This window comes from Carassius carassius, chromosome 31 (genome assembly GCF_963082965.1).
Source record: "Carassius carassius chromosome 31, fCarCar2.1, whole genome shotgun sequence".
Taxonomy (NCBI): domain Eukaryota; kingdom Metazoa; phylum Chordata; class Actinopteri; order Cypriniformes; family Cyprinidae; genus Carassius; species Carassius carassius.
The window spans coordinates 14736065-14750382 of record NC_081785.1 but is presented as its reverse complement, the minus strand read 5'-3'; the positions used below and the strand labels follow the sequence as shown (position 1 = coordinate 14750382).

Here is a 14318-nt window from a genome sequence, read left to right as displayed (position 1 = left end):
TACAAGGAGCATGTGCTCAGAACTGCAGAGTTGAAATGAAATGGAAATGCAGTCTATTCCAGACAGACCATAACTGCGGTTATGAGTTGGTCGACTCCACCCAAATAAACCAATGAATTCAAATCTCTCCTTCTCTGCACACACACATTCCAAAAATTAGGAGAAAAAAGGCACTTTCCCCACTAAAGCAGGACTAAACAACCCCAGAATCAGATGTTTTCAATTAGGATTAAATTGGAAAAAGGGAGCAGCAACAGCAGTGGAGTCGCTTATTTCAACCGCCCAGTCACATGGCCTTGGCAAACTAATAAGTCATTAAAACCACATTAAGGGCACTTTTTGAACCATAACCAATGACCTTAACTGACACATTTACCCCCTTGCCCCGACTTTCACCTGCCTTTCACTTTCTTTCTACCTCTGTTTTGTTTTTCTGGGTTGATTCTGTTTGTTTTTGCCCAAAAATGCATTAGGGGCCTTAGATTTGTATTAGAAGTGTTGCTTAGTTTTGTTCTCAAGTGTCAGTCAGTGCTCTTTGTGGAAACAGACCAAAACCAGAGCAGTTTCTATTTATAAATAATTATTATTAGATAGTATAAGACCTTTCACAATTTTCCTTCTGCATTTATGATTGATTGCATCCAACTCAGCATTAAGAAGACATTAACTTGCTGGGAGGTGATATAAGTTTCTTCTGCCCTACTTAAAAGCCATTAAATAATGAATTATATGGACTGAATTGATATGCTTTATATGAATCTTGCAAAACGGCTTGATTAAATGATAAACAAAGACCATGCCAATGAGTAAGCAACATTATTAATGCACTTGAAGTCATTTTGAAGAGTTCTGTTTACTTTGCAACTCAGACAAGTGACTCCATAGAGGCCAAGCAAAACAAGACACAAGATATTTTTGATCAAGAAGACATTATATAATTTTCATGCAACAGGTCTACAATAGGCTGACTAGGCTTAATTTCAAGTTCAAGGAGACTTCACAGATTTCACACTTCACAGATTTTCTGCAGCCAGTGGTTATAAGGTTCCTTTCAAGCTAGAGCCAGGGAGACTTCACAAAGAGGAATCATTCACAAAACCAGGAGGAAATCTTGAAGTCTGTCACTGTCCTATCTCAGTCATCATCCCTCTGATATCTTCAATTATGATATCTGTGTTATTCCAGTGTCACCACAGACTTCACATAAGGTCAACATCTGTATCAGCATCCATCTCGACCACAGCATAGTATAATAAAGTGGAATTTTAGAGTAATATTTTAAAGAAACACAGAAATAAAGTCTCAACTGTGAGATATGAAATCGCAATAAACGTTTTTAAACACTAAGGCAGAATAGTGCTATACACATATGAAATGGAGATTCTCAACCGAATCAAAAGTCAAAATGGGTTCATGCTGTAAACTACAAACTTTGAGGAGGAGACCAATATCTACCTTTTATAGGCAAAATTATAGAAAAGGTAGTTTTTAATCAGCTGAACAAATACTTAAACTCAAATGGATACCTGGACAATTTTCTGTCTGGTTTCTGACCACATCACAGCACAGAGACAGCACTCATTAAGATAATAAATGATATTCGCTTAAATTCTGGCAAAATATCAGTGCTGGTATTGCTACTGTAGATCTCAGTGTTGCGTTTGACACTGTCGATCATAACATACTACTGGAAAACCTGGAAAACTGGGTCTGGCTTTCTGGGATGGTACTCAAATGGTTCAGGTCATACTTAGAAGGGAGAGGCTATTATTTGAGTATGAGAGAGCATTAGTCTAAGTGGACGGCGATGACATGCGGAGTCCCACAAGGCTCAATTCTTGCACCGCTCTTGTTTAGCCTGTATATGCTCCCACGAAGTCAAATAATGAGAAAGAACCAAATTGCCTATCACAGCTATGCTGATGATACCCAGATTTACCTAGCCCTATCTCCAAATGACTACAGCCCCCTTGACTCCCTCTGCCAATGCATTGATGAAACTAAAAGTTTGATGTGCCAGAACCTTCTTCAGTTAAACAAGGAAAAAAAATGAAGTTTTGTTTCCAGTCAAGACTTGGAGAAACTTGTTCATGCCTTTATCACCAGCAGGGTGGACTATTGTACTGGTCTGCTCACCGGCCTTCCCAAAAAGACCATTAGACAGCTGTAGCTCATCCAGAACGCTGCTGCCAGAATTCTGACTAGAACCAGAAAATCTGAGCATATCACACCAGTCCTCAGGTCCTTTCACTGGCTTCCAGTTACATTTAGGATTGATTTTAAAGTACTTTTACTCGTATATAAGTCACTAAATGACCTAGGACCGAAATACATTGCAGATATGTTCACTGAATATAAACCTAACAGACCACTCAGATCATTAGGATTGAGTCGAAATACCAAGGGTTCACACAAAACAAGGGGAGTCCGCTTTTAGTTACTACTTTTATGTCATTTAAATCTAGACTCAAAACTAATCTTTTTAGCTGTGCATTTATTTAATGAGCACTGTGTGATGTCGGAACCGATTGCACTGTTTTTTACGTATTCACTGTATTTTATGTAAAATTATTTTCTATTTTTAACTGTTTTAAATTAATTTTAAATAAGTCAATTTTTAAATCATTTCCAAAGGTTTCAAATTGCTTGTTTTTATTTTTTATTATTATTTATTCATGATTATTTTACCTACTTTTAATCTTTTAATTAGTCTGAAGTGAAGGGCAAACTGAAGGGGAATCTGCACAAAAGACACCCACATGCTGAAGAAGAATGATTTACAGAAACCTTTTTCTGGAAAAAAGAAATTACTAGAATTCTGGAATTCCCAAAACACAATGAGCAATTTTGTGATTAAGCAACAACATTTGCTAGACAAAAACACCTTAAACTAGCCTAAGGTGGTTTGCTGGTCTTAGCTGGCCTCCCAGTCCGGTCAGGATGGTTTTAGAGGGATTGGAAACCAGCTTGACAAACAGCTCAGCCAACTTGGTCAGAATGCAAGACCTGTTTAAACCAGCTAAGACAAGCAAACCAGCTTTGGTGGCCTTTCAGCTAAGAAATAAAAGGAAAAAACATTTCAGTGCAATTTGTATAACACTTTAAAACTGACATTCCTTGCAAATGTTATCCTGTGCTACTCATGCAAAATGGCCTCGACACAAAGTTGGACTGAGGCCATAAACACAAGGCAAATTATTTGGAACAGTAGAGACTTTTGCACTGAAATTGGGACTGACGCCCAGGATGACTCAATAAAATAATTAAATAAACGAAGAAAAAAAAAACCTTCAGGCCCTGACCTCTGTGAGTCACACTGACGTGAACCCGTAAGAGTCCTTGAATAAGGAGTAAATAAACTCAATAACAAAAGTGCTTCAATCTCCCATCATATCTTTCACAATATCTCATACAAGCACTATCTGCTGCACAAATGATTGTTTTGAAGCAGAGAGACTAAATAGTTTTCTGTCAACTCTTAGTGCAATTTCTGGGTTGCATCAATATCTTATGTTTATTTGAGTAAGCCATCATGTCATCCCATCCATGATCAGAGGTAACACTGTATAGTGCTGTTACTTTGCATAAATATATGTAATAAGAAGAAGACTGCATTTCCATTACCCTTCAAATTGCGCAAGTTGAAATTGCAAATCAAAAATATGTCCATTGGGATCACGCCAACTTCACAAAAACTTTTTACGCTTGCATGAGGTGTTTTCAGGCAATTTGCAAAAGGTATATTTCACAAAACTGCAATGGAAACTTTTTTTTGTTTCACACTTACAGCTGTACCTTAATTGGTCATGAGCTAACTAAGGACCAGCTTAAACCAGCTCAAACCAGCTGCCATGCTTCAAAACATACCTAACCAACATATGCTGTTTTTTGTTTTGCTTTTGTTTTTTAGATTTTTCAACAGAGTAGGCTTCATGAAATTCTCTCTCATATCACAGAAGCTTGATAGTGGACTCAGTGTCAAGTTTACTAACACAGTTCTATCATAAACCCAGAATTGGATTAAAAAGGAATATTAGTAAATGGTGCTTAAATACAAAGCCCTCTGCTTCCATTTACATAACTCACTAACGTTACACACAGAACCATTTCCCAACATCAACTTGCAGAAAGGAAATACAGTAAGTACAGTGGGTCCATATAAATCTGTCATGAAATAAAAAAAGCCAACCAAGTTCCACCAAGAATGACTTTACAGAAGTTCCAGTGAGACATCTATTATCTGGTTGCCAGAGATATGTGACACATCTGTCTAAACAACATGATGTCACAACAGTCAAGAGTGCAAAGCTTTCCCATATGAGACAGACAGCAGAGTGATCACAAGTTGTATTTCAGTCATGAGCAGAAAAAAAACACTCAACAGAGCTAAATAAACTGCAAAAGTTTTTCTCCTTGTCTTACAAAAATTATAATAATTAGCATTTATTTATTTGCATAGTAAAATGGTAATAATAAAGATCAAGTAATTTCATAATCTGCGTATGAGTGCAGTTAAATAGTTTGCAGGAACTGTGTATTTGTTTTGCACCAAATAACTTCAGCCTTGAACTTCAAACGTACACATTAACTTGATGTTTGTAAATAAAATCCAAAATATTAAAAAAAAAAAAAAAAAATCCTGATACAACTATGGGCTATTTGTTGGATAAATATCCAGTATTTTGGTCAGACCACTTTGAAATAAGCATTCAACCTTCTGCAGGCCAGATTTAATATCTTAGCTTGCAACAGTCCGTATTTCCTTCAATATGGATTGATGCCAGATTTTCATTGATTTGAATAGATTCATTCACCAGGGTTACAGCTCTCTGCTCTTATTTAATTGTTGCCTAGCTGAGCATAAAATAAAAATACAACAGGTCAATATCCATTCTGTTTGCAGATAAAGAGTAGGAAAAAGGAAAAGCAACTTGAAAAGAATATGAGCACACAAAGAATGGGAAAAAAGACATTTCCCCAATTATAGTGAAGGAAATATATCACAAATAGACAAAGAAAGAGGGTGTGCATCCATCTGGCTATGTTAAAAACACAGTGTCATTGTTAGACTTTAAAAGGCTGGACCAACATCTGGTTTCGACATGCTTTCCCCCTGCAGATGAACTATGAGGAATGGGCTGGAGTTGCTCTCTGAGGGAAGGAGGGAGGAGTAGGAATATAACAGCTGGATTCCATACAGTCAAAAAATGCCTGTATGGTTTATATATTGTTAGAACAAAACAAATACGGGGAGCTGATGTGTTGAAAAAGTCCTGTTTGTGCACAATGTCAAATTCCTTTCTGGATTATAACAAACCCATTCACCCTGGTCTGAACACAAATCAGTATAACAGATACTGATACATGCATTTACTCTTTAATTAAAATGAAACAACTTCTTCCTTGAAACAACTTTCTTTTTTTGATGGACATTGAGGGAGACATGTCCCATTCAGAATAATGGTCAATCAATATTGTTATTTATTTATTTATTTTACCTTAATTGATTCTTAAACTTCTATGTTTTGTATTTTGTTGCATCCTTGCCTTTAACCATATATTTTTCAAGATCCAACTAATTTCCAGTTAAAAAAATCAAGTCTCAGACTACTTTTTCCCCCTCATTATACATTTAATTTGATTTATGAAATATGTCTCATTATGGAAGGACAATGGGCTACAAACATTTTCATGCTAAATTTCCATTATTTAAAAAAAAAAAAATGTGCACATAAGAATACATTTTGCAAAGACTATAAAATATTTTTTTATTTATATTTATTAATATAAATATAAAAATATATATAAAATAAAGCAATGGATGGAAACCTAATTTATTTATAGTACAAAAAGAAAAAGACACAATAAAATACCAATCTATGTAAAAAAAACATATTTACATGTATATCCAATACAAACCAATTATTAAATACAGGTGCATCTCAGTAAATTAGAATGTCATGGAAAAGTTAATTTATTTCAGTAATTCAACTCAAATTGTGAAACTCATGTATTAAATAAATTCAGTGCACACAGACTGAAGTAGTTTAAGTCTTTGGTTCTTTTAATTGTGATAATTTTGGCTCACATTTAACAAAAACCCACCAATTCACTATATCAACAAATTAGAATATGCTTACATGCCAATCAGCTAATTAACTCAAAACTCCTGCAAAGGTTTCCTGAGCCTTCAAAATGGTCTCTCAGTTCACTAGGCTACACAATCATGGAGAAGACTGCTGATCTGACAGTTGTCCAGAAGACAATCATTGACTCCCTTCACAAGGAGGGTCAACCACAAACATTCATTGCCAAAGAAGCTGGCTGTTCACAGAGTGCTGTATCCAAGCATGTTAACAGAATGTTGAGTGGAAAGAAAAAGTGTGGAAGAAAAAGATACACAACCAACCGAGAGGACCGCAGACTTATGAGGATTGTCAAACAAAATCGATTCAAGAATTTGAGTGAACTTCACAAGGAATGGACTGAGGCTGGGGTCAAGGCATCAAGAGCCACACACACAGACATGTCAAGGAATTTGGCTACAGTTGTCATATTCCTCTTGTTAAGCCACTCCTGAACCATAGACAACATCAGAGGCGTCTTACCTGGGCTAAGGAGAAGAAGAACTGGACTGTTGCCCAGTGGCCCAAAGTCCTCTTTTCAGATGAGAGCACGTTTTGTATTTCATTTGGAAACCAAGGTCCTGGAGTCTGGAGGAAGGGTAAAAAAGCTCATAGACCAAGTTGCTTGAAGTCCAGTCTGTGATGATTTGGGGTGCAATGTCATCTGCTGGTGTTGGTCCATTGTGTTTTTTGAAAACTAAAGTTACTGCACCCGTTTACCAAGAAATTTTGGAGCACTTCTTGCTTCCTTCCACTTACCAGCTTTTTGAAGATGTTTATTTAATTTTCCAGCAGGATTTGGCACCTGCCCACACCGCCAAAAGCACCAAAATTGGTTAAATGACCATGGTGTTGGTGTGCTTGACTGGCAAGCAAACTCACTACTCTGATCATTTGACTTTTATTTCCATGGTGTCCAGTGTCTGTAGATTCCATTCCATAGCATGCAGCAGACAAAGAATCATTCTCTTTCTTATTCTTAGTACCTTTTTAATATATTATCCAGGGCTGAATGTCTGGAGCACACATGTATTCACTCATGCTTTGCTTCCTGCACTCCACTCACCTTACTCTGGGCTTAGTTCAGGAGGTAGAGCCAGTGAAAACACCCATTGTTTTCTTTGGAGGTGAAAGCATCGCAGGGAATCGCTGAACAGAAAGTGCAACATAACGACCATGAAGATACACAGAAATATATGCATGCAGAGAAAAAGGTATAAAGAGGATTCATCTCTGCCATCTTGAACAAATCCTGATTACATTCCAAAATAATTAATCATGACTAAAAACTCATGATGCATAAAGTATTTAATGGTGAAAGAAAACCCAGAAGACCTCAACAAATGGTTTGCCAACCATTATTACTGCATGGCACAGTAGTTTGTCCCAAAAACCTCTATTTATTTATGTCCTAATTGGAGTTGCAGTTCACAAACATAGAGTGAAAAGTGGCGGATGACCACAGGTGCCATGAGAAAAGTGCATCACAGCACAAGCCTAATAGGAATTCCACATCCAGACAAAGCCAAGCATCCAAAGGAATTTGGAATTAATGATCTGGAATCATGAGCTGCTGTTATGGCAAGCCATTTGAACATTTATTCCTATAATTAACTAGCTCATATTTTATCTTAATAGTACTTATTTTAATTAAGTGTTCAGTAAATACTAATTATTACACTATGTAGCAACTATATTCAATCAGTCACTAGGCTACTAACAGGTAACTATTCCATTGCTATCGGTAATAAATTGCTCAGTTTTGCCACTGAATTCTATGGCTAAATTGTTTTCACTCAGAAACTGCTAGTAAAATGCACAACTAATCACAAAGAATGTAACACATAACATGAAATTTGGAAGCAGAAAGACTGAAATATATATATATTTTTTTTGGTAAAATGTACTTCAATAATTTTTTATTTACATTTTTTTTTATGGTGTACTAGTACTTATTTTTTAGTTACAAATATAATTAGCTATTCCACAGAATCGATTCCAGTCGCATTCTGAATAAGTATGCCTCCTAGTAACTCATAAATAGTTAATCTAATCGATGCATAGTGATCTAAAATCACTTTTGGGTTACTTACTAATATAAAAGTAAGTAAGCCTAATATAACATAAAAGAATAAATGTTTGTTAGTTTTAAGAAATATGCTTGGCACATTGTGGTTGAATCCATGAAGGTAAAGAACTCACAGCTTGTGGTCCTCTTGTGGTTGAGATGTCGCACAGTGTCCTGCAGTGAATCCAGCCTGTGCTGTAGCGCAGATGCTTTACTGACGAGCAGCGCTGATTCAGTCTGGATCTCCGCAAACATGCTGCTGGCGAGCCGCGACAGATCGGACAGCTGACGGAGGATGTTGATCAAAGTTTGACAATTCACAGCATCCATGGAAGAAAAAACATCATCCTTAACCAGTCGTTCTCTGTTAATTCTGCCCAGGCTCAGGGGCTCCACTATGCTATTATGAAACGGCATTTTTTATGTTTGTTATATTGCAATTAGTCCACTTATTTTTTAGAAGCGTCAAGTGTTGTTGTCCATTCAGGTGTCTTAACCTGTTCTGCAAACCTCCTGACATACCGCCTCATTATTCAAAGGATCCTGCCCTTATTCTTCTGGTAGAGCGCTTTCTTAAACTTTCTTCTGGAGGCTCGGTTATCAGGACAAACTCAAGCCCCGGAATCTGGAGTAATATCAGGATCTGGAGTATGAGCAGGACTGAGGATCTCGTCCCAGCTTCAGATAACTTAAGCATAACACTGGCAGTACTTTAAGCTGTTAATGTGCAATTGCTTTCCCCCCCGCAGTTATAATTTTTTATGCATGAGTTTATTTTTCTAATGAAATCAGGAGAGACGAATCTCTGACATTTGCCCAAACTGATGATGCTCCAAGAGACAAGTTAGCCATTTGTGCATACTTTTACCTTCACAGAGATAAGTCATAGATATGTCACTTCACAGGAAGCACACTTAAAGACTAAAATATTACAGTAAAGTGTTTCACTGGGAAACCTAGTTGGAAATGTATAATATTATACTGGTAAAGTGCGCCCTCGTGTGGCATTGGATTTAAAACAAAAAATTATTTTCTTTTCTTTTCTTTTCTTTTCTTTTCTTTTCTTTTCTTTTCTTTTCTTTTCTTTGCTTTTCTTTGCTTTGCTTTGCTTTTCTCAAGTTCATTAATACTTTGTTTTACAGAGTATATATATATATATATATATATATATATATATATATATATATATATATATATATATATATATATATATATATATATATATATATATATATATATATATATATATATATATTTCATGACTTTATGAAAATTGTAGATCCACACTGAAGGCATCAAAACTATGATTTAACAAATGTGGAATTATATACATAAAAAAAAAGTGTGAAACAACTGAAAATATGTCATATTCTAGGTTCTTCAGAGTAGCCACCTTTTGCTTTGATTACTGCTTTGCACACTCTTGGCATTCTCTTGATGAGCTTCAAGAGGTAGTCACCTGAAATGGTCTTCCAACAGTCTTGAAGGAGTTCCCCGAGAGATGCTTAACACTTGTTGGCCCTTTTGCCTTCTGTCTGCGGTCCAGCTCACCCCTAAACCATCTCGATTGGGTTCAGGTCCGGTGACTGTGGAGGCCAGGTCATCTGGCACAGTACCCCATCACTCTCCTTCTTGGTCAAATAGCCCTTGATACCTTCAGTGTGACTCTACAATTTTCATAGTCATGAAAATAAAGAAAACTCTTTGAATGAGAAGGTGTGTCCAAACTTTTGGTCTGGACTGTATATATATATATATATATATATATATATATATATATATATATATATATATATATATATATATATATATATATATATATATATATATATATATATTCATGAGACGTAAGTCTTTTTGTTGCTATCAAAGTTACTTTTTTATGTAGGTTTAAGGTTTATGTTTAATAAAAGTAATATGTACAATGAAGATGTAATACATCCATGCCCATTTTAACGTATTTTCTTTTCCATAACTTAATTTGCACTGGGAAAAAAAAATATATATATATATAGTGTACAATCCATATTTAGATATTGAAAGTGATATTTCTTAAGTTTTGGTTATGTAAGAAATTTGAATGTAAAATAGGCTATATTTCTGTAAAACAATGATATTTAGTAATTGAGGATGGAATGTCTGCTCTTTTTCCCATAAGGCCAATATTATCTTGAAATAAGCATTTATTTAGCAATTACAAATGAGCTAGATGTATATACCTACATTAATTCAGGGGCCGAGTTGTGTGGCAATAAAGATTTTATTCTTTTGTATAGATAGATAGATAGATAGATAGATAGATAGATAGATAGATAGATAGATAGATAGATAGATTACTCGCATAGATTGAGTGTGATACTGTGTAGATAGTGAGGGGGCAGCAGCACTGCATTGAAACACACTCCCATCAGCCCCTCCCATCAGCTCTTAAAGGCTCACGCACGTCCGTCGTCAGCCATGTTGTTTGTCTGACAGCGCCGTACAGCAACAGGTTGTCAAAGATTCTCAATAAAACACTGCAGAAATTCTTTAAAGGAACCCTGAAAGCCGACTGTCATCACGTTAATTCAGACGACAATGGAAAAGGATATGTTTTCCTCCCAGAAGATTTCGCAAAGTCAATAATGCTTTGGTGTAATGTGAGTAGCCTACCTCCTGTGATACTGCTCAAATATCTGCTCATTTTAATGTTATATGCTTTAATCACACTTTATAGTTAGTTCGAACATAGTTACAGAACGTATCATGTACATGCTGTTTATGCTACATGTCGAACATTTTCTGGTGTTTTTTTTTTCTTTTTTTAGTAGTAGTTGTGTGATGAGTTGGAAAAAGTGTCCAGTTTCAGACTCTTTAATGTCCACCAGAGCTTCATATTACAAATATTAGAACTCATTGTGAGCCATATGTGTCATTTAATGTTAAAGACCCGATTCAAAGTGCTTTCAAACATACTTTCTTCACACAAACCTGCCAGACGGGTTTGTGTGAAGAAACCCTGCCTTTCACCCTCACATATGAAGCACTCTAAGTAGTGCTCAATGTCACTTTAATGTGAGATTTATTCGCTTTTGTATTAGTTTTTATAATGCTACAGAGATTCATACTTGAATGAATAATTGCCCTAACATAATTTAATAGATGATGATGATTATGATGGCTGTGTTTCAAAATGTAATGCCTTGCACCTACATAGTCAGCATTTTTGGCCATCAGGGCCCATGATCTTTTCACTGGTTTCCTATTGGTTTGCCCTCTTTTTTTGTTATATAAAACATATTGATCAGTTGGAGGCCTTTCTAAGAACAAAATGGTTTAATAACATGCTGTAGCTCTACTCTGTAACATTGTAAAAGTTGTGCTTTTGAAATTAAGGCTCTTTTAGATTTATTAGAAATGTAGTTGATTCATTTTCAGTCTTTAAGGAAGTCCTTGCAGACTCTGGGTCAGTGAATGAGATAGACTTATCAAACCATAATGACATTATTCTCAGGTGAATGGTCACAGACGTACTCCATTAACCACATAATAAGTGCTTATGTAACAAACTGCCAATTCATATGGCATGTTAGAAATGGAATGTGCAGCATAGATAGTTGTTCAAGATCTTATGCATCATGCGTATTGTTCATGATTATCTTTGGTGCTGTACTGAACATTATATACTACTGATTGTACCGATTGTAGAATGAAACACTAAGCTAAGGGTATCTTGCTCACTAGCATAGATTAAGATTTGTTGAAACTGCAAAAATTACATCTAATAATGTTGATAGCTTCAGATGTTTGCATTGTATGACATTTGAACCGTTAATGAAAACAAAAACAAAAAAAATATTTTATTCTGGCACATATAAAACAGTGATGTTTTTGATAACTGAAATATATATATATATATATATATATATATATATATATATATATATATATATATATTAAAACAAGAACTCATTAAAATGGCAAAAGCACATGATAATTAAAATTAAAACTGAAAATATAAATATATATCACTAAAATATACATGTACTAAAATAAAACTGGCTAACATGGCTTTCTCTTTTATCATACTTTGTACAGCCAGAAAAATGTTGGCTGGTAAAGTAAAACAACTGCACCAGCAAGAATCCATCATATCTTTAAGAAGGTCCAGTGATGGTGTGATGTTTATCCACAGTGTATATGCTGTATCTGGCTGTTTAAGCCTCTACTGATGTGACCTGCATGACCTTCTGTACAAAAAGACAACCATCAGACAACATATCTCAGAATCTGGAAGAACTCTGGGTGCTTGAAATCTGTCGAAAAGATATAAAGGGATTACATTCTAGTCATTAGTAAATAATACATTAATGAAATAAAATGACATAAATTGGCAAATAGCTAAAATTAAGTAAAACAAATATAACCGTATATGGTAATGAAATCAGTAACAACCTCTAGGGTTGTGCCGATAGAAGAGTCCTGCACGGGTTCGGGTACCCGCGGGTGACCCGCAAATTTGGCTGAAACGGGTGAAAAATATCCAACTGTGTCGGATACGGGGTCGGGTCGGACACAGGGGAAATACGGGTCTAAACACGGGTTCAAAACAGTCACGTGCAAACGTAAAAATATGCCTACGTTCCACTTAAAAAAAATCACAACCGCGCGAACGGCTGCATGAGTCATTAGTTAACAGACGTAAAAGATCAGCCAGCTGTTTTTTCCCCGTTGTTTTTGTTTTCCGTTTATATATATATATATATATATATATATATATATATATACAACCCGAATTCCGGAAAAGTTGGGACGTTTTTTAAATTTTAATAAAATGAAAACTAAAGGAATTTCAAATCACATGAGCCAATATTTTATTCACAATAGAACATAGATAACGTAGCAAATGTTTAAACTGAGAAATTTTACACTTTTATCCACTTAATTAGCTCATTTAAAATTTAATGCCTGCTACAGGTCTCAAAAAAGTTGGCACGGGGGCAACAAATGGCTAAAAAAGCAAGCAGTTTTGAAAAGATTTAGCTGGGAGAACATCTAGTGATTAATTAAGTTAATTGATATCAGGTCTGTAACATGATTAGCTATAAAAGCTTTGTCTTAGAGAAGCAGAGTCTCTCAGAAGTAAAGATGGGCAGAGGCTCTCCAATCTGTGAAAGACTGCGTAAAAAAATTGTGGAAAACTTTAAAAACAATGTTCCTCAACGTCAAATTGCAAAGGCTTTGTAAATCTCATCATCTACAGTGCATAACATCATCAAAAGATTCAGAGAAACTGGAGAAATCTCTGTGCGTAAGGGACAAGGCCGGAGACCTTTATTGGATGCCCGTGGTCTTCGGGCTCTCAGACGACACTGCATCACTCATCGGCATGATTGTGTCAATGACATTACTAAATGGGCCCAGGAATACTTTCAGAAACCACTGTCGGTAAACACAATCCGCCGTGCCATCAGCAGATGCCAACTAAAGCTCTATCATGCAAAAAGGAAGCCATATGTGAACATGGTCCAGAAGCGCCGTCGTGTCCTGTGGGCCAAGGCTCATTTAAAATTGACTATTTCAAAGTGGAATAGTGTTTTATGGTCAGACGAGTCCAAATTTGACATTCTTGTTGGAAATCACGGACGCCGTGTCCTCCGGGCTAAAGAGGAGGGAGACCTTCCAGCATGTTATCAGCGTTCAGTTCAAAAGCCAGCATCTCTGATGGTATGGGGGTGCATAAGTGCATACGGTATGGGCAGCTTGCATGTTTTGGAAGGCTCTGTGAATGCTGAAAGGTATATAAAGGTTTTAGAGCAACATATCCTTCCCTCCAAACAACGTCTATTTCAGGGAAGGCCTTGTTTATTTCAGCAGGACAATGCAAAACCACATACTGCAGCTATAACAACAGCATGGCTTCGTCGTAGAAGAGTCCGGGTGCTAACCTGGCCTGCCTGCAGTCCAGATCTTTCACCTATAGAGAACATTTGGCGCATCATTAAAACGAAAAATACGTCAAAGACGACCACGAACTCTTCAGCAGCTGGAAATCTATATAAGGCAAGAATGGGACCAAATTCCAACAGCAAAACTCCAGCAACTCATAGCCTCAATGCCCAGACGTCTTCAAACTGTTTTGAAAA

At 36.1% G+C, this 14318-nt stretch overlaps 2 protein-coding genes across 4 annotated transcripts in view; one reads left to right on the top strand and one right to left on the bottom strand.

Moving 5' to 3' along the window:
- Positions 1-8749, bottom strand: part of LOC132111616 (NHS-like protein 1) — a 48067-nt gene extending 39318 nt beyond the window's left edge. The window contains exon 1 of one of the 2 annotated variants that reach the window (XM_059519073.1): positions 8328-8749. In XM_059519073.1, coding sequence (XP_059375056.1) covers positions 8328-8610 — 283 coding nt within the window. In that variant the 5' untranslated portion in view covers positions 8611-8749. The remainder of the gene's footprint in view (positions 1-8327) is intronic. The other variant, XM_059519075.1, reaches the window with a different exon arrangement.
- A 1875-nt stretch (positions 8750-10624) lies between these two features.
- Positions 10625-14318, top strand: part of LOC132111615 (intersectin-2-like) — a 50413-nt gene continuing 46719 nt past the window's right edge. The window contains exon 1 of one of the 2 annotated variants that reach the window (XM_059519071.1): positions 10625-10832. The gene's annotated coding sequence lies outside the window, so the exon portion shown is untranslated. The remainder of the gene's footprint in view (positions 10833-14318) is intronic. The other variant, XM_059519070.1, reaches the window with a different exon arrangement.